Genomic DNA, 22,314 nt, shown 5'->3' with positions numbered 1-22,314 from the left:
CATCACGCGTCCGGACTCGATTTTGTGGCTGAGACTGAGGTCACAGAGGGGGAGATGCCGCCCGAGACTGAGGGGGAGATGTCGCGTGTCGAGTCTCTTGATGATATGCCGAATCAATCTACAGCTCTCAATTCTGGCAACACACGACGGAGGACGGAGGGAAGAGGCCGAATCACCAAGGCTGCTGCCGCAGAAGAAGCGCAATGACGAGTCTCATCATAATTCGGACGTCGGTCAACCTGTCGACTTGCAGAAAGTTCGAGAGACGAGACTCCTAGTTGTGGACAAGAACTCGACCAGCAACTTGAACGCCGAGGTGCGCGCCGCCCGCCTGAAATTCTACAAGCAAAAGTGACTAAACCCCTGAATAAATTCTTCGTGATATAAGCATGGAAAATATTCCTATTTTTTATATGAATTCTTCCCATCATTTGCTAAGACACAATATTTTTAGCTTAATTACTTCTTTTTGAATGAATAAATTATATTGATCAATGTTAGGAAATTAGATTTTTTGACCACGTTTTATTTTTGCACGAAAAAAATTTATCTTTAATAGGTAAAAATAATGAATTAAAAAGTTACATTACAATGTTAAAAAGATGCATTATTGACAAAAAAAAATTTAAAATTTATGTTTTTTTTACGAAAATTAAATTTTGTCCATTTTCCGTGGCTATTTATTTACTCTATTGCGCCCTTGATGAGAATTTGGTGTCCCGAGAAGTCTGACTGACAGTTGGTCTTCATAGCTGTACGCCGAGTTGGACAGTGGTCTGGAGTCGGACAGATCTCTCTCATGCTGCTTCAACTGCGGGAAAATCAGCGGCAAATTAATGAAAAGCCTCGACAAGTGCCGTTTAATTTTAAAATAAATAATATTATGCATACTTTAATTAAGTCAAAAGGTGTGCTGAGGCTGGTTTTGGTTTGATTGGGTCCAAGAGTGTCATTTACCTGGAAGGTCTCTTCATCGAGAGATTTGTTTGATTCTCAAGCTCCGAGAGTGCAATGCTGAGGAGGGCAGACGTTTTCCCACACTCGGAGATGTTTTCCTTGTTCATGGTGACCAGATCCTGCAGTTGATTTTGTTGTTCGGCGCAGCATCGCAGCGAGCATTTCAATGTAGTGCTCTTGCAGAGAGAATGATTCACCAGGAATACACTGGATGCAAACTATAACACAATGGACAGTCAGGCTTTTTATCATAACTGATCAAATGTTATGATTTTCTATTGAAAAGTTTATTTTTTAACTGAGCACATATCGATATATCACTGCTGTCAAGGTAAATTGTCCGATCGTCCCCTTTCCCATGAGAAATAATAATGCTGGAGCCCCACTTGGAGACATTTTCCGCAGCAGTGACGATGTAACATGGCATTATAAGGTATAAGCACCTCATTGAAATGCTTTTTGTGTCAAGAAGCTGCAATGAGTGACTTTGAATGAATTTTTCAGGTCAAACTGCTGTGCAGAGCAAGTCTGACTGTACAAATTATTTCTTTTAGAGAGTTAAACAGAAGTTTCAGCAAACTATGCCGTTCCTGTGAGGAAAACAAATCACCTTGACAATGATGGCAGTCGTGGTGTTGCAAGCGGCTTGAATAAGAGTTTGTGATTTCTCCGTAGGTAGACGACCAGTGAGATGTGGATTTGCTGCATTTTCTTCACATAATGGTCACATCAGGTCAGGGCAGAATTAGCAAATAATCATCACGATGAGAATGCTGCACAAGGGTCATAACCTAAATTAATCATTTTTTAGTTTTTAATTACTTAAAATGGACAGTACATTTAGCAGTAAAATTACAAAATTTTATAATAATTCACCTTTAAGTGATTCACAAGGCTAACAACAGGCCGGTGATGTTTGTTGGCTCTCATTTGCAAACTTGCTTGGCCGAAGAAGGGTGTCACATTATGGTCGATGGCTGGAATTTGATAATTAAAATTATTTAATTGAAATATCATCTATAATAATACTGCCTGAACGCACTGGCTGGCCAGCGAGCGAGCAGGCTGGATCTGGACCACCTGGAAAACTGCTTCAGAAGTGACATAAGCGCCTCAGCGAGCTGACAAAAAATATTCCCAGTCAGTAAAAAATTTAGCAGTTTTCAAATAAAAGTTGAATACATGCCATGAGCGAGACCAAACATTTTGAACGGAAGATTTTAATCTCTCTGCGGAGTTAATCCCGGCGGCGACATGAGACGCAACAGCAACACACGTGCTTGTTTCTTCAAATCAAATCAAGAAGTATAAAATTTTATACTTCTTGAATCAAATCTCAAATCGAAGACAATTAACAAAAACAACGGCCACGCCCACATTTTTAGTTTCGCGGACACCTGTCGTGGGAAGCGGGAAGCGCAGGGAAGCGGGAACTTGGAATGTAAACACGAGAATAGATACAAAATTTAATGTGCTGTTAAGCTTTTCAAAGCTCCGCCCACATGTCACAAAATCGGAAACTCCTCTCCGCTGTACGTAGACCTTGTTCCACGTTTATTTGGAGCTAAAAACCAGAGTACCAGAGCGAACTAACTTCCAAGAAGCTAACTTCACCGACAGGTCCATGCACCGACCGCACCGACGGACAATAAAAAAATGCTTGCTCTACACCCTGGCGGACTTAGACTCAACTTAAGTTGAGACTTTATATGCGGCGCGGACTTAAGTTTTTTGTTAAGTCGACTCAGTCCTCCCTAATTAAGCCTAAATAGGATGGGAAAAAAGAAAAAAAAATAAAAAGGGCGACAGTTAAATAAAAGTAATTCGGCCGCAAACCTTGAATAAATCAATAAATCTCCTATGGATTATCCCGCGTGCTGGGTCGTAGGCGGAAAAAATGCAGCTTCACCATTGGAAATTCAATATTCAATCACATATTTAATTAGAGTTTCAGTCATAAAACCTCTGAGTTGCGTATTTCTAACATTCGCTAACATTTTCTTTTGCGTATTAATTTGTGCAATTAAACGGTAACAATGATCGAGAGGCCAAATTATTGATCTTAGAACTAAAAACACAATTTGAAAATCAAATAAATATAATATTATGCTTTTATTGAAGGAATTGAATAAAAAAATTGCAGAGAGAATTTTGAATTTAAAAGTTTTTTTTTTATTCCTATCCTCCTTAAAGTTCAATTCATAAATTGATAACAATCATTCGGTCATAAATCTGACAATTATTTATTTATTGTAATTCTTTGAACCAGTGTATAGCTTAATTTTTCATCTTCAGTTCCGATGCACAATAATTCCTATATAAAAATCTCCGCTCAAAAATTATGATCATTCCCGTATACCCGTTGTAAATTAATTTTTTTTTGCTGCCGTGGTTTATCCTTTATCATTGTTTGGGGAAAAAAATGTTAACAAAATCAAAACTAATGCGATTGTTGCGATTAATGGAAATTATCATTCCCATTGTTGCTTTCAATCATTCAAAATTCAACTGTTCGCTGAATTCGCTGCTCGACTCTAAAAAATTCTCGGTTAAAGGATGCCATCAAGTGATCGTAATGGACGGGACCTGACGGCGGAGGACGTCACCAACGTGGCTTACTTCGAAGAATTTGTTGGGGCCGAAGATGTTCTGAAAACGGGTCGCGCGGTACTTGACGAAAAACATCCAAGTTGGTTTGACGCTTTCATGAAGAAGAACAAGATCTCGGACCCAATGGAAGTCCATCTGAGAATCGCGGTTTCCAACGGGAAAGTAAGCCATGTTAGCGTTCCCCGCTTCCACGGCGTTCCGGCCAAGAAGATCTTCCTTCCATCTTGGCAGATGAAAAACTTGACAGGTGGTTCCGAAGACCTCTTGCCCCTGAAAGTTCGAGTGAGCCTGGTTCAATTAGCCAGAGCACGAACTATCGAGCTATTAAGCACGGACAACATGCTCAATGCGGCAGAACAACTCTACGCTCACAATTTCATAGTTGGATTGGCTGCAGTCTTGGAGGGTGACAGGATTGAAATCAGAATGGCAGATGGAAACCAGCTGAATGTGAAAGTTGAGAAGACAGAACCACCCGTGGCTGTTGGAATGCATGCAGGCGTGAAAACAGTTTTCTGTTTGAGAAGCAAAAACGCCTACGAGCCGACCACGACCACGGAGCTCGTCATTCCAGCCACCAACATTGATCTGAACAATTCGGCCGGACTCGATCTTGAGGCGGAGGTGGAGGAGGAAATGCGGTGAAATGTTGAGTCTTTGGAGGATTTACCGTTGGATCAGCGGCAGCAGAAGCGCCCGAGGGAAGAGGCAGAATGCCAGGTGCCGCGCAAGAAGCGCAAGGACGAGACAAATCAAGGTTTGGACGCCGGTCAACCTGTCGACCTTGACGAGATTCGCAGAATGAGGCTCCTTGCTGTGGACAAGTCAAACAGCAGCCAGAATGCCGAGGTGCGCGCCGCCCGCTTGAAATTTTACAAGCAAAAGTGACTCAAGTATTAATAAATTTTGCGTGATTTAAGCATGGAAAATATGCCTATTTTTTTGTATCGAAGACAATTAACAAAAACAACGGTCACGCCCACATTTTTAGTTTCGCGGACACCTGTCGTGGGAAGCGGGAAGCGCAGTGAAGCGGGAACTTGGAATGTAAACACGAGAATAGATACAAAATTACAAAATTTAATGATGTGCTTTTAAGCTTTTCAAAGCTCCGCCCACATGTCACGAAATCGGAAACTCCTCTCCGCTGTACGTAGACCTTGTTCCTCGTTTATTTGGAGCTAGCAGCTTTAAACCAGAGCGAACCAACTTCACCAACCGCACCGACGGAAATCAACAAACACAAAACAAAACAACACCGAAATCACTGATTATCATAGTCGATTAATTAGACACCAAAAAGCACATGGACGAGCGTCATACTCTACAAATAAGTTGTTATATTTGATCAGATTTATTTAAATATTTTCGAAAAATTTCCAGTTCTACGTTTTTGATTAACAATCGCATCCAAGAAGATGATTGTTTCCAAGTTAAATTTTATTCCTGCGAGGGGGTGTGCTGTAGGAATGAGTTTTTCTCGAATGGTGAGCATAAAATATTTATGAAAATATTATGTAACTCAAAATAGTATTATTGCTCATCAGATGGTGCTTTAATATTAGCATTTTTAAATAACAGACTCATGTGATTCATATAGTAATGAAAAAATCGTTGCAGATGGCAACAAAAGTAAAAGCAGTTGGCCTTTTGGACGAGTCTCTAACATTAGAAGCTTCAAAGGATTCTTTTACCGGCAAAGCACATCCCGGCAAAGTTTACAGTGCAGTTGCCGACCTTCCCAATCCTCTGCAAAGAGCAATCGACAAAGTTTGCCAAGGTCTAGTCTGAGTCTGAAATATTTAAACTAAATTATTATTTTTGTTATTTTTATAGACGAAAACAAAAAAGTTTTATTTACCGAAGGAGAAAAACTGGCAAGGCTGCTGAAAGACCGATTTGAGCCAGGAAAGTCAACAGAAAAGAGAAAATGGAAACCCACCGAGTACACCAAGACCAAGTGTCTCTCTTACATGCTGAGCCGAATGCCAGCAGAATTTTCCGCTGTGGACAGAGCTTTCGTCGAATTATCCAAATGGGCTCCAAATTTTGTTCCAAGGACACTGTATGACTTTGGAAGCGGCGTAGGTTCTGTCCCATGGTAAATTTGAGATTCCCTTTAAATTGCTAAATGATTTATAAAAATGTTTCTTCAGGGCCGCAATCTCAAGATGGTCAAAACAGTTGGAGGAAATTCACTGCATTGACTCCTCGAAAGACATGGTCAATCTGGCAGAGCTTCTTCTTAAGGGAGGAGAGGCTGGTGGAAAATTCCACGTTCCCCAAACATATTTTCGCCAGCTCATGTCGCCCACAGTGAATGTAGCAAAATCAAAATTTATTATTAAAAAATCTAACACTTATTTATTTTTCAATTGCAGAGAACTTTTGACTTGGTCGTAAGTGCCCACACATTGTTTGAGTTTCCAAGCCTAGAAGCTCGCTTAGACGCTCATATAAATCTGTGGAGAAAGACCAAGGATTATTACGTGCTGGTGGAGTTGGGGACGAGAGAAGGATTCAAAGTTTGTTTTATCAGAATCGTCATATAACTGTCTTAAAAACATAATTTGCAGCTTATTGATGAAGCCAAGGAATTCATCCTGTTTCAGTCAAAGAAAGAAGGCCAGGAAATGCACATACTGGCTCCGGTAAGAACTTTTATCACATGATTTATTTTAATCTAAAAATACTATCTCCATTTTAGTGTCCTCATTCACTTGCTTGTCCGCGCTTGTTGCGGGAAGGAGACAGGTCGCCTTGCAACTTTGAAAGTCGATATTATAAACTTTGGCCCGAAAGCAAGGGGGAAGCCTCCAAGGAGCGTTTCTCATTTGTCATCCTTGGCAAAGGCCGGAGGAAAAGTCCATCACCGTCTTGGCCCCGGATGGTTCGGGCGCCCATGGTCAGAAGTGGGCACGTGATCTGCTCTTTGTGCACACCAGAGGGCAAACTCGAAGACGTGACATTTACTAAGTCTAAGGATGGAAGGTAAGCGCAGACAAAATTTAAAGTCCTGCCAGTGCTAATTTCTTAAATCGCGTCAGGGCAAGTTTTCTTTGCGCAAGATATAGTGATTGGGGTGACCTGGTACCAGTTTCGTTGCGGCAGAAGGAGTTTGATGTTAGAGACAAAGTGAAGAAGGAGAATATATCGGAGAACTCTGATGATGCTCAAAAAAGTGAACATGAAAATGTTGCTGCAGACGAAGGAAGGCCTCTTGTTAATTAGTAAATTTTTTTAATCAAATTTTTTTCATATAACGTTCATATAGTGCGCCCATTAATTTGAAATAAAAATAAAAATCTCCAATAGTCAAATTATAAAATTAATAATTACCAATATAATTGTGTCCAAAATCATAGAAAATGGAAAATATATCTTACCCGCCATGAAAAAGTTTAACTAATTGAATTCATGCAATCAGAATCTCTACATTACTTGCACAGATTTGATTGCACTTTATTTTCGCAATGTGTTTGTTGAAGTTGACACTCGAGGTCCTCGAGGAGATGATCATGGAAAAAAGAAATCGGTGCTTTCCTCGAAAAGCCTTCAATTATTTTCATCATAATTTCTTTGCACTTAAACTTTTGCAAATATCTTGTAGAGACTATATTAATTTTGTAACTCTCCCCTTCTCTTAAGAGGTTCCATGGTGTAATGGTTAGCACTCTGGACTCTGAATCCAGCGATCCGAGTTCAAATCTCGGTGGGACCTGAATTTTGCTAACTTTAGAATTAATTTTGTAGAGGTTGCTCCTTTTAAGCTGTCTGTATTAAATATGCAAAAAATTATATTGTTCGCCAATGAACATAAAAAAATAAATTAAAAAATTTAAAAGCAAACGCGCATGATCGCAGACGGCCCTTGATAATCAAGCTGTGACGTCAGCGGCGAAGTGACAGGAGAAGTAGGAGTCGAGCGAGTGGTGCGCTGCCTTCCATGAGCGAGCGAGCCACAACATGCGGTCGCAAACAACAAAAATATAGGCAAGTGTGGCAATTTTGAGACTCGTTTCAGCTGATAATGCGGTGCCAGAGATCAGCGAGACGGGTGAGTCGCAGTCCGATAGCAACCGAATGTCCGATGACCGCCGCCGCCGAGAGCTGCTGAGGCGCCACAAATTTATTTTTAGCAGCCAAAACTTTTACTGACCGCAAACTAATAACATTTCTGTCTCGCGATCAGGTGCGTGCATGAGTCATCGGCCGGTGCCCTTGGTATGCAATCGACGCAGGTGCTGGAACGTGCGCTTCCGCATTTCCCTTAAATGATCGCCCGAGGCCTATTTTTGTGAGCCGATCTACGTCGTCCGTCTCCAATCGAGCTTCTCCATATCAACCCTGCTGTTGTGCTGGTCTATTGTATTGGAAAAGAGGAAAACTGAGAGAAGATGCCGTCGAGCAATCCCGTGTACCAGCCGACCACGGTCAGCTACGAGCAACAGGGAAGTGAATGGCCCGGCGGTGGCTATTTGTCGCAGACGGTGGCCTCCGGATTCAGCCGGACCCAGTGTCTGCAGTGGATGGTGCTGGTGTTGGGCCTCTTCTCGGTGGCCGCCGGCCTCATGATGGCCATCGAGGGCAGCATTGACTACCGAGCCACCAAAAACGTCCCCGTCCTCGAGAACGAGACCTCGGGCGACCTGACCATCGCCATCTGCGGCGCGGTGCTGCTCTTCGTCGGCATCCTCCTCCTGCTGGGCTACACCAGCGTCCTCCGGAGGCACCGCGGCGGCTGCTTCTGCTGCGGGGACAAAGACCTCGTACGCCAACTGCGCGACGGCAATAATGCTCAGGTGAATAAATGCAGCAAATTTTTATTTATTTTGCGCAATGAAGAAATTGATCATAAAATTAATTAACCTAAACATATTTGGTGAAAATTAAAAAAAAAAAGCATAAAATGTAATTTTTTTCAAATGTATTTCGTCAATTTATATTTTATTTTTTTTTTCACAGATTTAAATAATATAATAAATTAAAATTTTTAAAGTGTTTATATGTATCGATATGTATGCTTCAAATATAAATTAATTTATTTAAAATATTTCTGAGATAATTACAATTGATTTCCAATATTCATAAAAATTTTAATCTCCAACCTGGAAATCTGGTATCTATGACGTTAATGCAAAAGATTTATTAATTTTTCAAAACTGTCTGCAATGAAAATTATAAAAAAAAATTATGTAAAGAGGGCCTACCTTAATATGCTATAGGCCTATAGTACCATTAATTTTAATTAGCCTTTTGCTGCAAGTTAGTTAAAAGCCCAATATTGTTCAATAATTTCATTGGGTTTATTATTTTAAGCCTTAAATCATTAATATTATTTATGATGTCTTTTAACTTTTATAGGGTTAATTTATTTTTTGATATTTTAGATTTTGACGCTTGGACCGACATCGACTGACACGCTTGTTACTGCCCAGTATGGCCCTGTCTCCGAAATCGCCTACCAGCCTCCGACTATCAACGACGAAGAAGAAACCAGGAAGTTGATGGAGCACAAAGAAACGTAAGTGACCCTGAACCAATCACGCCCTTAGAACCTCCCTTAACTAATTGTCCTCTGCATTGTGGTGATTAATATTTTTATGTCAATCAATACTCCATCAGTTCTGAGGAGAACGAACGCATGATGGACCAAGACCCCAGGATTGTGCTCCGACCCCTGTGTGCAGCCTCTGAGCAAGAACAAAACTAACAGAACCACTGAGACAGCAACGGAACATTCCTGTTTGTGTTAATATTTTATAAGGTAATTCAAAATTGGTCCTCCTCAAGTAAATATTAATGTTAGTGTCCTTTTGTTGTAAAAAATGGCTAATTTGACTAGCTTATCTCTCGGTGATAACCTCGTTTGTGTGACGTAATATTAAATGTCATGACCTTGACCATGCTCATGGCCTCATCTTGACCTTTGATCATTATAGGAGCGGCTAATACAATTTTATTTAGATATGATTTAATTTTGATTAAATTAAAATTTCGCAGAGAACAAAAAGATGGGCAGAGCAAGGAGAAGAATCTTCCCGATCAAGACGGAGCACCGATGGCAAATTGTGACGAAGAATTCACACCTTCGCTTCGATCCTCCTTCTCCAGTCTTGAATTCAGGGATTCGTTTTCAATCTCCAGTTTGTCTTTAAACTCCATTAACAGTTTGTTTTTCGGCGTTAACGATGCTTCATCAAAACCTAACTAATATTGAACCACCTTTAGTTGTTTTCAAAGCTTGACGCTTAATTTAAACCAAGAAAAACACGATAAAGCTTTCACAATAATAGACGCAGATAGAGAACTATTATATATTACAAGTTAATGAAGTAGATATCCTAGCAAACCTAAAATTCCTGCAGCTAATTAAGCAACTCATTATTTTTAATCCATTCATTAGTCAACGTGAATGTGCCCTCGTCTCTGTTATGAAGTGAATGTTGCACAATGCCATAGTAAGAAGATATTGTGACTGCAATGCTATACAATCAGCTCTTACTACCAGTTACTGATGTGAGAACAATGTAACAGTGGACATGTGATAGTGAGGATTTGTTTCGTTCAGCATTTGCATTTATTTTCCAGTTGTGTCATGTATTAACTTTGTCATGATTTTAAAGTAATATCAATTGTGTAAATGTGGCCAAAGTGTCCGTCAAAAATTATATCCGTCTTTAAAACCTGCCAATCTTATATAAGATGATACTACTAAGATATTGGTGTCCAAAGGAATCTAACATTCTTCGTTACATCTGTTTCATTTTTCCAGAAAATCGTTATGTTCTTTCTAATGTGACTGCAAATAACTAAAAGTGGAAATGAGACTTAAACATAACTTATGTAATCGATAAAATGGTAATAAGCTTGTGTGCACAGCAGTTTTTATACTACGCACAAAACGCAAAAAATTTCACTTTCACGCATTAAATATTTGCACACATTTTTATCAATGTTTACATTTTAACTTCTGTGCGCTAATAGAGATTTGAAAGGAACTGATAAAAACGGTCCCAAACAACTATTACGTGTGAAATTATTTGCACATAACTTAATCTTTAGAAAGTGTCCTGAAAATTTCAATATTTTTATTTTGACCTAATTTTCTGAATTTGGTTGATTTTTGTGTGTTTAAATACCTTGAGTGCTATTATTTAAACTGCAATTTAATGAATCTCAAACAATTTGTTTTAAGAAAGTATAAATTATATACTGTAAACTGGCAATTATTATCTTGACAAAAAAACATAACATAATGTGACGATAGGTGTTCATATATATGCACTGGAAACATAATATTCTCAATTGTGTGCTTAAATTTATTTAACGAAACACGCATGTTCAAATTTTAATGTTTTCTGATATATATTAACTGGTTCCTTTTTATATAATTGTTGTATTCGAGAATAAATTGGTGTAAAGCTCAAAATTTTGTTTGCCCGACTATTTTTTGCAACTTTATTTCTATGATATGATATTTATAAATTAGACAATTAAATTTAAAAATTGCAACAACATAAATGATAATAACAGTAATTAATAATTTAAGCTCACATTATATATTTTTACTTCACACTGTGCTCTACCATAACTTTCAAAGTATTGGCGCCGTTTGGATTTCGTGACGTCACAGTTTCCAGCTGTGTATACATTTTTGTGTCGGACGTTCTCCAATTACGCAAGAAAGTTGCTCTTATTTTAGAAAATATGAAGAATCCACCAGCTCAGAGACGTTGCATTTGACCAGGAATTCCCTTGGACAGTCGCCGGTGCAGTTTTTCGACCGGACATCGGGTGCAGTCGGCGAAATTTGACAGCATCGTTGTCACGAGCTTGCCCTTTTGTGTACGTGCTAAGCCCAGCACCGTCTCAACATATCGCATTAGCAGTAGAACATGAGCAAATCACACATGTACACCACGGCCAATTTGTCGGACAAGGAGCTGAAGGACCAGGGCAACAGACTCTTCAGCCTGAAGAAGTACGAGGACGCCATCAACTGCTACACAAAAGCGATTGTATTCACATTCACACCAATTACATTATGATTTATTGCCATGCTAATTTGCTCATTCTCTAGATCAAAAACCCCAACCAGCCCACGTACTTCACAAACAGGGCGTTATGCTACCTCAAAATGAAGCATTGGGACAGGTGTGCGCAGGACTGTCGGCGCGCCCTGGACATGGACCCTGCCCTGGTGAAAGGCCACTTTTTCCTTGGACAGTCTCTTCTCGAGACTGAAAGTTTTGATGAGGCCACAAAGCATTTACAAAGAGGTTTGTTTGGAAATAGTAAAAAAATAATATAATATTCCTTATTTAAAAAAAAAATGAATCGGTTGGAAATAAATTTTGACACATCAGCGATTTTTTTTTCATAAATGAGACTAATTAAAAAAAAAGGTTTAAAATAAGTTGGCGTTTACGTGCCATGCAAAAATTTAATGTGTAATTAAAAGTTGAAATGATCTGGATCCAACCAGTTTTGGCACATTAGTAAGAAAGACTTTCTGAAACCAAAAAAGTGCAATATCTATTTGCGGTGAAAAGTGAAATTGCAAATGACTAATCTTTCACACTGATACATCTGTTGGAGCACCCACAAGTGCTGCAGTCTCAAATAATTGCTTCATGCGTATCACAACAACAACACCTGATTTTTCACTCCGTCTCGTTCCAGCAAATGACTTGGCAAGAGAGCAGAAGCTCAACTTTGGCGACGACATCGCCGGCCAACTGAGAATTGCCAGGAAGAAGCGCTGGAACCTGCAGGAGGAGAAGCGAATTGCTCAAGAAATTGAACTCCAGGTTGGATCCATTATTTGTTATGTAATGTGTTATGAATTACCGAATGATTTGCTTTTAGTCGTATCTCAACCGTCTCGTGAGACAAGACTTTCAGTCACAACTTGAGAGCATACCTGTTGAAGGGTTGAGTGAGGAGGAAGCATCAGAAAAAGCAATGCAGCTGGAAAATCAATGTGTAAGAAGAAAACTTTTATAGAATTTTTATATTTTCAAGCTGATATCGATTTTTGTTTAGGATAATTACCTTGGGGAGCTAAATGCGATTTTCGCTAAAATAGATGAAAGACGGAGGGTGAGTGTCGGTCTTTTTTTTATGAAATTTGATTGCTAAATAATCAAAATTATTTATAGAAAAGGGAAGTTCCTGATTATCTGTGTGGGAAAATTAGCTTCGAGATCCTCAGAGAACCTGTAATTACTCCAAGTGGCATCACATACGAGAGGAAAGACATTGAAGAACATTTGCAGGTACGGATAATTTTTATTATTATATAATATTTGAAATTTTTGACATTTTTGCTTCTTCCAGCGAGTTGGCCACTTTGACCCAGTAACTCGAGTTAAACTAACTCAGGATCAACTGATTCCAAACTTTGCTATGAAAGAGGTTGTTGACAATTTCCTACAAGAGAACGAATGGGCACATGATTACTAAAAGAGTGGTTCGAGTTTTCCACAAAACTTTTCTGCATCCAAACGTCACCTTTTGTTATTTCTAGCCGGAAAAAAACTCATTTTTAGCTCGTAACTACATTTCTTACTCTGATCTGGTGCCATAGATGTTAAAATTTCCATGATTTGTTTCTTTTACGTAGCAGGAATTCAACAATGCAAGCCTATGTTGAAAATTATCTGCACAAATTTTGAAACAGGAAAATGAGGCTTGGATTTTTACAATGTTGTTGCTTCGCTAGTACTTCGCTAACCATAACATGCATTAACTTATTAATACTCTCTGGTACAAAACTTTAAACAGACAGCACATGACATGTAAAAATTATATTAACAAACCTATCAATGTCTCATTCGAAAATATAATTCAACATGCTATTGTAAAAATTGGAACCGTACAGTTCCACAATTGGATTTGTTTGAATATTTATAAATAAATTATTGTTATTTGTAAAATACTTTTCCCCAACAACGGCTGTCTGGGAAAATTACGAGGCCTGCGTTAGGCTACTCCATTGCTTAAATGCTTAGCTTACAATGATTGTACATAAATGTATATGGTTAACTGATTATTATTCTCATAAAATAAAAATTTGATGCGTCGTATTTTAAGTTTTATGAAAAAAATTGTAGTTTTTCTTTTCATCCCATTTGTAATTAATCGAGGCTTTATTCAGTTACCGACGTCGAAGGAGAATTTCATTCACTGTCGTTCACAGGCTCTGAGCAATCAATGATCATCAACGTCTCATTAGAGAAATAATTCATGAGCCAAGCGTACATACGTTCCATTACACATGAGCATGCATGGATTGTGTTTTGATGCAGTGTCTAGACAGGCTCGCGCGCGTATATGTGTGCTCTGCTCCCGGTTTGTTTTTATTTTGAAGCGAAAAAGCAGCAAAAGAAAATATATATAAAACGGCTCGTCGGCAGCAGCGGCGTTCACATCGTGCGGCTTTTAAAATAATTGCTGCTGCGGTGTGTGGCATTATTATTATTATTTAAATATGAGAGATGCTGTTGTTGAATATTATGTGTACCTGATTTCTCAGAACTCATCTCTCGCCGGCCGCAGATAAATCATTTCTAGGCCATTATTTTAATCAAATTAAGATCTGAGGACAATAAATATATGCGCGCTCAAGAGACTCTTTCATTTTATTCGTATTGAGATGTGTGCATATTATTAAATTCAGAGACGCTTATCGATTGCACTACTGCACGGCCTGCGAAGAGTGCATTCACATTTTCACATCGCGGATCCACAATAAACTGTTCTCTTGTACACACGATGCGTGCAACCTGCATTATTATGCGCCGCGCACAATGAAATATAACGACCGCGTGTGTGCATTCGAATTTATTTATAACTGTGTTGCATGTCTCCATTATTCATCGCGAGAGCGAGTCGCTCATTTTTTTAAGCAAGCTGCAACCGCAAAGCGCGTTTTATTGCAATTTATGAATTTGCATACGCGCTGCGAGAGAAAATGAAACAGAAGCCTGCAAGAGAGCTGTTCGGCATAAATCAGTAAAATGAACGCTTCATCTAAAAAAACATTTGTATAAGGATTAGCAGAGCCTTTATATCAGTGCATTTTCATCCACTATAAAATGAATTTTAAATATTATATTTATTAAATATTTTAAAACACGAAAGCTTTTAAAACAAAACAAAATTTGTTAATTTTGAATTTTTTAATCCAAAACAAGAGAGAGGTAGAGAACATTTGAAGAGACGTGGAAAGCGAGTTTACTTTTTAGACCATTAGTTGAAGGAATTATTTTAAATAAAATTACAAAAAATAAGAAAAAAAATAAAGTAGTTATATTAAATAAACATAAAGTAAAAAAACCCCGGTTACTATATAATTTTGAAGAGCTAGAAACATTAAACAAAATTTTCGAGTCCAATCCCATTTGAATCAAGATTCTTAAAAATCTAAATGAAAATCATGTTAAATCTTTCGTATAAATTAAATATAATTTAACATATGCCTTTAATTATGCTCTTTATCATTGTGGCAATTATGAAATCAATGAATCAAATCAATATTTTCGCACCCTCCAATTTATCTAATTTCACGATGATATATAACTAAAAAAAAACGAAGAAATGGTTAAAATGAGATCCGATTTAATAAGTACAAAATTCAGAATGCAGATAAGCCAGCTTGAAATATTATTTGAAAAACCTATTCTCTTTATTGAAATTTTTACTGTAACAAAATTTCAAAATTTTTACCATCTAAATCTAACTGAGTGTTTGAGAGTGTATTAGAGGCCAATGTCAGTACATACGTCTAGCCTTTTTATTAAAAGCTCTTTAAAAAACGAGAGATTTTCATTTCTGTTAGAAATTCAATATTCAAGTGGAATTAATTAGCCCCATTAAAAATTTTATGGGAGGTTATTAGCCTGGGTCGAAAAGTGGGGCGCAAACCTTCCCGTCTGGCAGGCACGCCTCGGCGTCCTTTCTTGTGCCGTACTTTTTTTTCATCCTTTCGGAAAGTCTGAAACTGAAAGCAGGGGAAAAGCGGCTGCGAGAGAGAGCTAGACAGAACAAAAAGAAAAGCGGCGGCGGCGGCGGCAGACTGAGAGAAAGATAAAAAGTCGGAAAAAAACAAAAGCGTCGTCGGATGGCGTCTCTGGTGTGCAAAAAAGCCGCCGTGTTGCGCAAATTGCGAGAGAGCCGGGGCGTTTTTTCAGCGGCCTATTCGAACAAGTGCAGACGGACATATATATGCATATATAATTGCGACACGCCGCGCACATTCAAGTAGTGTCACTTTTGCCGCGCGCACACACACACGTCGGAAAAAAGCTGCACTCTCTCATATAATTGGCATAATTCTCGAGTGCAGTGCATCCTTCGAGCACCCTTTGACGATCAAAGCAACATGCAGCGAGCAATTTACGAGCCGCGACTGCAAAATTAGCCGACGGCACATTTATCCATATTGTGCAGTCTGCGGTGGTGCAGACTTGCACACAGGATTTTCGTGCGCCGGAGAGATTCTGCATGGGTGCACGCTTTTTGGATTTATTGCCGGCCGTCCGGCTCGCTCTTGTCCGTCCGCACGGCGTGATGTGCAAAAACCGATAACCATCTCGCGCTCGCTCGCTCTCATAATAAAGTTGCACACTCATTGTTTTATTGTTATCCTCGGAAACCGGTCTAAATTGATTATTGATCAAGAAGTGTAGTGGCTCTCGTTGAAGAAATGGTTTTTCATTAAAAATCAAAACGGCTGTGCCAGTTTTTGTCACGGTCCATATCAAGAGTCAAGAGGAAGAAAAATCACGGAAAAAACGCGGAAAAACCTTACAATTTAAAATTATCTAATTAATTCATTGCAACATGCGCATCGAGTGTGCTAATAAAATTTTTGGTTGTCAAAGCACATTTTTTTTAAATTATAATTTAGTTGCTACATTTTTGTTTTAATTTATTTTACTGTCTTCTTTTCCTACTTTAATGTTATTCAGTGTAATGATGTAAATGCGCGCGACATTGTTGTTCATTGTCAATCAATTGTCCTTGTTAAAGCTCGCATAAAAAACAGATAAAAACTAAAAATAATGAAATTAAAATATTATTTCCAATTAAAAAAGTAGCTTCTTTTAGCACCTTCAGCTAATTTATAGCAACGTTATGTGCAATTATGGATGTAACCTCTTTCATATGACAGCGGCGGATTGTCTGCAAATTGTGGGCACTTGCACACATGCATATTTGATTGTGTGTCTGATGTGCAGTTGAGAGCAAATATTAACATTATGCGGCTCGATTGCTTGGAATGAGGGAGAAAGGAAGATGATGAGATTGTCGGCAGGTGTTGATTTTAAATTTACTGAAATTTGTGAAGCAAGCAAAAATTTAAAAAGTACCAGCTAATTTATTTATTTAATAATATAAAAAATTAAATTAAACGAATAAATTTTTTTTAATTATAACATAATTTTTATTATTATTTATCATTACAATTATTTATTATCTTTATTGTTATATATTTATCAAAACTTTTATTAGCACAGGAATATGTTAAATTAAATTTTATTATAATATTTTATTATAATACATTTATTTTCAAAGTAGTAATAATGTTTGCATGGATTGCAAATGTTTAACAAAATGAATTTTAATTTCTTATGCGACAACACATTATAGTATAACATTATTGTACCACACACGACCACTCGTTTGCAATAGAGTAATTAAAAAAAGCAAAAATTCCAGTGTTAAAAATTTTACAAAGCGGGCATAAAATCACAATAATCTTGCTCGCATTTGGATTTCCTTGCGTAACACGGCACAATACAAATACTGAAAAACTCTTTCAACTTACGTCCAACAGTATCGCGGCTCCACTCTTATCGCAACTGATTGTTATGTAACAATAAGAATCATCAAGGAATTTATTTTAAATTAAAAATTATAGGGATTTTTTTACGATCCAATAAAAGTATTTCAGACGAGTCTAGGGACGCATCACTTAAATACCGAGCAAGGTCGTTTAAATTTAACACAGACAATTTGAGCCGTCCAAAAGTGTTTCGAGACTACCAGAGGGCAATAATTGATTGGCCGCCGTTTAAAAGGAGGAGAGTTTTCAAGGTTTTTTCTTTATAATATAAGGCTTGATAAGCAGGCGTGAGCTTCAAACAGCTGCGATAAGGTGCTGAGACGGTCAAAGTTTGTGAACGGAGAGAAGAATTAAATAATAATTATAAATATGGGCAGCCGCGACCACTTTTTAAAAAGGGTTTCAGAAGAAGATCTTCCAAAGTTATTGGATGTTTTGAAAAAGAATTTACCAGATTCTATTGTTGTAAGTTTTCAACTAATTATTACATTATAGATATAATTCTAATCCCAAAGCCGTACCACTGGATTTTGACGCATTTGGCGTGGCGGAAGAAAATCGAAAACTTGAAAGTAGATATTTTAAGCCCCGACTGGACCGACGGATCAGTGGTTTGCATCGCAGATAAACTGGCTGTAGGGAAAGGGTTATAATTATTTAAATTTATTAAACCAGAGAAATTTTTAAAAGGACGACAACAAAATTTATGGAGTTCTTTACGCAAAAGAAGACAAGATTGACAGCTTGGCACGCGCCTTGATTCACACAGATTTAATCGACTGGCACAGATTGAAGCAATTTTCCTCGGTGTTGGAGAGACACGTGACGGCGGTGGCTGAGATTTTGAAAATCAAGGGTTTCAAGCACACTGGCGACGCAATTGAAAATTTCTGTCATCTGCATTACATGTCTGTGGAAGAAGCAGCTAATTTGCCTTTACCTGAGTAAGTTTTATTCAAAAAGCATAATTAACTAAAATTATTAATAATATAAATTAATTGAGCCACAAGCAGATTTGCTCTTAGCAGGGATTTCAAAAGACTTTGTAATTATTAAACTAATTTTAATTTAATAATTAATTAAAAAATAAATTAAAGGCTCCCTGCAAATGTTCGTGTCGCACCGCTGGACCAATCCCATTTGCAAATTGTGTGCGATAATTGGCGCCACTACGACTATCAATACCGTCCGGTCGTGGCAAAGGAAATCGAATTGAACCCGACGATTGGAGTTTTTGTTAAAAACGAGCAGGGAGAAGAGGAACTCGCGTCGATGGTCCTGCAGTCCGAGTACGGAGCGGCGGGACTGTTGCAAACCGTGCCCAAGTTCAAACGCATGGGGTACGCGACCATTGCCATGGCGCACATCACCAGGGCGCTTGGCCAGAAAGGGTTCATGCCTTATGGAACTGTGCTGACGTGGAATGAAGGGTCGTCAAAGCTGTTACAAAAGCTGGGCTTCAAAATTCTTGGTATTTCAACTTGGGTTTATTTGAAGAAGCCGGACGAGAAATCTGATCACTAATTATGTAACAATGTTTTCCTTCCTAGAAATTTTATCTAGTTCAGAAAAAGAAATTCCAAGATTTCTTTTAATCTGATGGATGGTTTTTCAAAGTTTTCAATGTTTGTTTCATTTGTAAATCCATGTCTTGAAATTCGATTGAATAAATAATCAATTTTGATTTATTTCTTTATTTTCAATTCATTACATAAATCACTTGTTACACGATATCAAAATTTGAAAAACAAAGATCAGCATAAATATTTCTTGAGGGTCATTTTTTTAATTTCAAAAGAAAATTTTGAGGTTAAATGTTTCTTTTTCAGACAAAGTTTAACTTAAGACACCATGCATGTTTTGTCCGTTTTTTATTGTAATCGAAATTTTCGAATAAATTTTGAAAGCCTAAATTAAATTTTTGCATAAAATCTTTATTAAAATAGCAATAACTGATAAGCACAAATATTCCTTGGATGAATTTGATAGCAAACAAGCGACTCTCACCCCTTCGCTTTTGCTGCAACCCGAGGCTTTTATATCGCGCGCAATCGTAAATTTTCCTTTCCACGCCGAGACCGTAAAGCGAAAAATGCATTTCCCTCCCCGCAGAAAATAAAGTGGATCAGCGCTTTTCACTCTCAGTGCATTCATTCTCCTTCTCGGCGCAGCAACAACTCTCTCGTTGCGAAACTGCGGAGAACTGCACAAATAATAACAAACGCTGCGGCAGAGCTTTTTTGCTCTCGCATATATCCGAGCGCGCGTCAAAAGCGAGTCGCGACTAATCCTCGCCGTCTATCAATCCGAGTAGCGCGCTGCATATTTGCATACAAAGCCAGACAGGAATTAAACGCGTGCAGTGCGGGCGGGCGAGTGGGTGGCCGCCGACGGGCCAGTGTTTGCTCCCATACATATATGTACATATGAACATAGGCGCGCACATGTTACAGTATCCGCGGCGTGCACACACTGCAAGTAATACACCTACCTACATATTATGTGTGTGTGTGCATCGTTGATAAATATTTTGCACAACACCGACGGTGCCCTGGGGGATTGGCGCAGAGCACAACGCTTAACCCAACGACGCCGATGTTGTCATCCAAACGATGCAGCAAATTTCTATTTAAATTTTGACTGAATTACTAAAATTTATGATTGATTATAAACAGCATAACTGCAGCCTTTCGAAATGAAAATATTTCCAGATCATTTTTACAAGAAACACCAAAACCAGAGTAAAAATAGCTTCCGGAACATCATCAACTCTTCACAATAAAGAAGTAAAGACAAAATGCAAAGCAATATGACTGACTCCGAGAACAGGCGTGTTAAATGCTAAATAAAAGTGAAACAAAAGTGCCACCAATGAGACAAAATGAACAATAATTTTTTTGTCATCCATACAGTGTAAAAAAATCGTCTTTGCTTAAGGATCAACAGTAAATTTTATTTAAAAGCGGTCAAATATTGACAATAAATGTATCTCACTTGTAAAAATTAATAAAATTGATATTTCTATTCCATCTTTAAATAGAATAAAAGCGGCCGGTTTTTTTTTGTTTTTAACCAAAGATTTTGGAAAAAAATTTTAAGTAAAGAATTAATTTGTCTTGCGCAATAAGGAAATAATATACAATTAGAAATTAAATTGTTTTCTTTTTGCTTCATTCGCATTAAAAATCAATCTATTATCTTCGTTGCTTCCAATTGCTTCTACAACTTAATTTTAATATTACATTATAGTGTAAATTTGTTCGTAAATATCCGCACTATTTTAAAAAAAACAAGTGAAGTTCATAACTATCAGACACAGGCAAAAAGGGATTTGTATGTTCCTGCTCAGACTTTGTTAATTTCTAAGCAGAACCCTTTGACTTGTTTAGCTGCTTTGTATAACAAATTGCCTGTTTCGATTCGCTTAGAGCCTCGATACAAGATTTTTGAAAGTAGTTTGAGGTGATTTGTTCATTTACATAAATTTTATACAGCAAAGAGAGGTTTTTTCAACTAATTGATACATTGTAATATTTTTATTGTTTTTTACTCTCTACTTGTTTTGTACTATGTTGCAAATGGGGCGCGTCGCAATGAGTCATTAAATCGTGGTGACGCCTCATACGTCAATAAAGATCAATAATAATAATATCGTTTATCATATCACATTGCGTAACCTACTAGTTTGCAATTTTTTATTGTTACTAGTGTAATGATTAAAATAAATAATGGTCAAGTTATTATCTTTAAGAAACAGTGAAACTGAGCAATTATAAGCTATTCGTTTCGGACCCAGCATGATAACATTCTATATAACTTTTCCTTTCAAGAAAATGAACCTGCGCAACGCGAGACTTATGGCTAAATTAAAAAATTCTACTCTGATTTCAACAATTTTTATGTGAACAATGTGATGTAAAAATTTGGACAAATAAACAACAATAATAATAATGATTAGGACAGCCGTTTTGGCCAATCAATTATCCGAAAAAACAATTCAATGAAATAAATTTATTATATTTAATTTCTTAACAAAAAAACTGTTCTAATGTTCAATAATTTCCCTTTGTATGAGAAAACGTTTGATAATTACAATGACGCGCACGTGACTAAACTGCAGGGAGTATTGTGCACAACAAGCAGCGTATGTCAAGTTGCGAATATGCGCCCACACACGCCTGCACACACACACATAGCATTAGGGAGAGAGAGAGATCGAGAGCGCAAACTACGCGCGATGAAGCGCACAGTCGGGTGGTTGCACTCGGGTGGCGCGTCTGGGGTTACTCGAGGGCGGGCGGGCGCCGCACCACGGCCGAAGGGGTTGCACACACACACTCACACACACACACACACACACATAGAGCGAGTCTGGCTGCCGAGCCAGACAGCGCTGGGCGAGGTGGGGTAGGTCGGGAGGACGCAGCCTAAATGTGTGATGGAGCAATGCTGGGTGTGTTATACTCTCACTCGGCTGGCGCGCCGCCGCCCGGTCGATGATTCCGTCTACGCCGGGATAAAAAGAAGCGGCCGAACCCCCTCAAGATGTCAAAAGGCGTAAATTATCTCCTCCTCCCCGGCGTAAACAATGGCCCTGCATTATTATTATACTTTCTTTGAACGAGGAAGGTGTGCGTTTTTTTTTATTATGATCGGAAGAACCGCGGCGACTCTCAAGATGCTCTTTTCGCTCGAGTTGACTTTGATCTCCGGCTCGGTTCGGCGGCGACGGCAATTTTGCAAATTGGATGGCGTGTGCGTTTTTATTCCCCGTGCGCGAGCGCGAATTAGTCTGCGGTGTAGACGTGTGTGTGTGTGAGTTCGCTCTCGATTGTCTCTCTCTCTGCGAGAGAGCGAAAAAAAGCGTCTGGCTCCAAGATCGATACATTTAT

The 22,314-nt window shown here is 38.3% G+C and overlaps 4 protein-coding genes, 1 long non-coding RNA gene and 1 other non-coding gene across 11 annotated transcripts; 5 read left to right on the top strand and 1 right to left on the bottom strand.

Annotated features, from left to right (window-relative positions):
* Positions 1-505: 505 nt before the first annotated feature.
* LOC132194534 (uncharacterized) lies at positions 506-2,963 on the bottom strand. 4 transcript variants are annotated; one of them, XR_009441552.1, is made up of 6 exons: positions 2,140-2,963; positions 1,987-2,078; positions 1,834-1,934; positions 1,568-1,748; positions 892-1,175; positions 506-811 (listed from the first exon to the last, which is right to left on the bottom strand). It is a non-coding gene; the product is annotated as an uncharacterized LOC132194534 (long non-coding RNA). The 4 variants fall into 4 exon arrangements; XR_009441554.1 differs by having other exon boundaries at positions 2,000-2,078; positions 2,140-2,962; XR_009441555.1 differs by having other exon boundaries at positions 2,038-2,078; positions 2,140-2,960.
* Positions 2,964-4,701: 1,738 nt separating this feature from the next.
* Positions 4,702-6,915, top strand: LOC132194531 (methyltransferase-like protein 17, mitochondrial). 2 transcript variants are annotated; one of them, XM_059615852.1, is made up of 9 exons: positions 4,706-4,901; positions 4,951-5,054; positions 5,188-5,347; positions 5,404-5,668; positions 5,724-5,889; positions 5,949-6,092; positions 6,144-6,218; positions 6,275-6,558; positions 6,615-6,915. In XM_059615852.1, exons 2-9 carry the CDS (start codon positions 4,986-4,988, stop codon positions 6,796-6,798), a joined length of 1,347 nt encoding a protein of 448 aa, XP_059471835.1. In that variant the 5' UTR covers positions 4,706-4,901; positions 4,951-4,985; the 3' UTR covers positions 6,799-6,915. The 2 variants fall into 2 exon arrangements, with proteins under 2 accessions (XP_059471834.1, XP_059471835.1); XM_059615851.1 differs by having other exon boundaries at positions 4,702-5,054.
* A 301-nt stretch (positions 6,916-7,216) lies between these two features.
* On the top strand, positions 7,217-7,288 carry Trnaq-cug (transfer RNA glutamine (anticodon CUG)). Its single transcript has one exon. It is a non-coding gene; the product is annotated as a tRNA-Gln (tRNA).
* A 346-nt stretch (positions 7,289-7,634) lies between these two features.
* Positions 7,635-11,004, top strand: LOC132194533 (uncharacterized). Of its 2 annotated transcripts, XM_059615855.1 has the most exons (4): positions 7,635-8,369; positions 8,958-9,091; positions 9,193-9,334; positions 9,571-9,709. In XM_059615855.1, the coding sequence occupies exons 1-3, from the start codon at positions 7,965-7,967 to the stop codon at positions 9,278-9,280; spliced, it is 627 nt and encodes a 208-aa protein (XP_059471838.1). In that variant the 5' UTR covers positions 7,635-7,964; the 3' UTR covers positions 9,281-9,334; positions 9,571-9,709. The 2 variants fall into 2 exon arrangements, with proteins under 2 accessions (XP_059471838.1, XP_059471837.1); XM_059615854.1 differs by lacking the exon at positions 9,193-9,334 and having other exon boundaries at positions 9,571-11,004.
* A 197-nt stretch (positions 11,005-11,201) lies between these two features.
* On the top strand, positions 11,202-13,679 carry LOC132194532 (E3 ubiquitin-protein ligase CHIP). The gene is made up of 7 exons (XM_059615853.1): positions 11,202-11,588; positions 11,651-11,849; positions 12,253-12,380; positions 12,439-12,555; positions 12,616-12,672; positions 12,732-12,848; positions 12,910-13,679. Exons 1-7 carry the CDS (start codon positions 11,466-11,468, stop codon positions 13,033-13,035), a joined length of 867 nt encoding a protein of 288 aa, XP_059471836.1. The 5' UTR covers positions 11,202-11,465; the 3' UTR covers positions 13,036-13,679.
* Positions 13,680-17,709: 4,030 nt separating this feature from the next.
* LOC132194716 (uncharacterized) lies at positions 17,710-19,101 on the top strand. The gene is made up of 4 exons (XM_059616173.1): positions 17,710-17,887; positions 17,938-18,057; positions 18,113-18,366; positions 18,520-19,101. The coding sequence occupies exons 1-4, from the start codon at positions 17,792-17,794 to the stop codon at positions 18,944-18,946; spliced, it is 897 nt and encodes a 298-aa protein (XP_059472156.1). The 5' UTR covers positions 17,710-17,791; the 3' UTR covers positions 18,947-19,101.
* Positions 19,102-22,314: the final 3,213 nt, after the last annotated feature.

This window comes from Neocloeon triangulifer, unplaced genomic scaffold (assembly GCF_031216515.1).
Source record: "Neocloeon triangulifer isolate White Clay Creek 2 clone unplaced genomic scaffold, ASM3121651v1 ptg000008l, whole genome shotgun sequence".
NCBI lineage: Eukaryota > Metazoa > Arthropoda > Insecta > Ephemeroptera > Baetidae > Neocloeon > Neocloeon triangulifer.
This window is presented reverse-complemented; position numbering and strand designations above follow the sequence as displayed.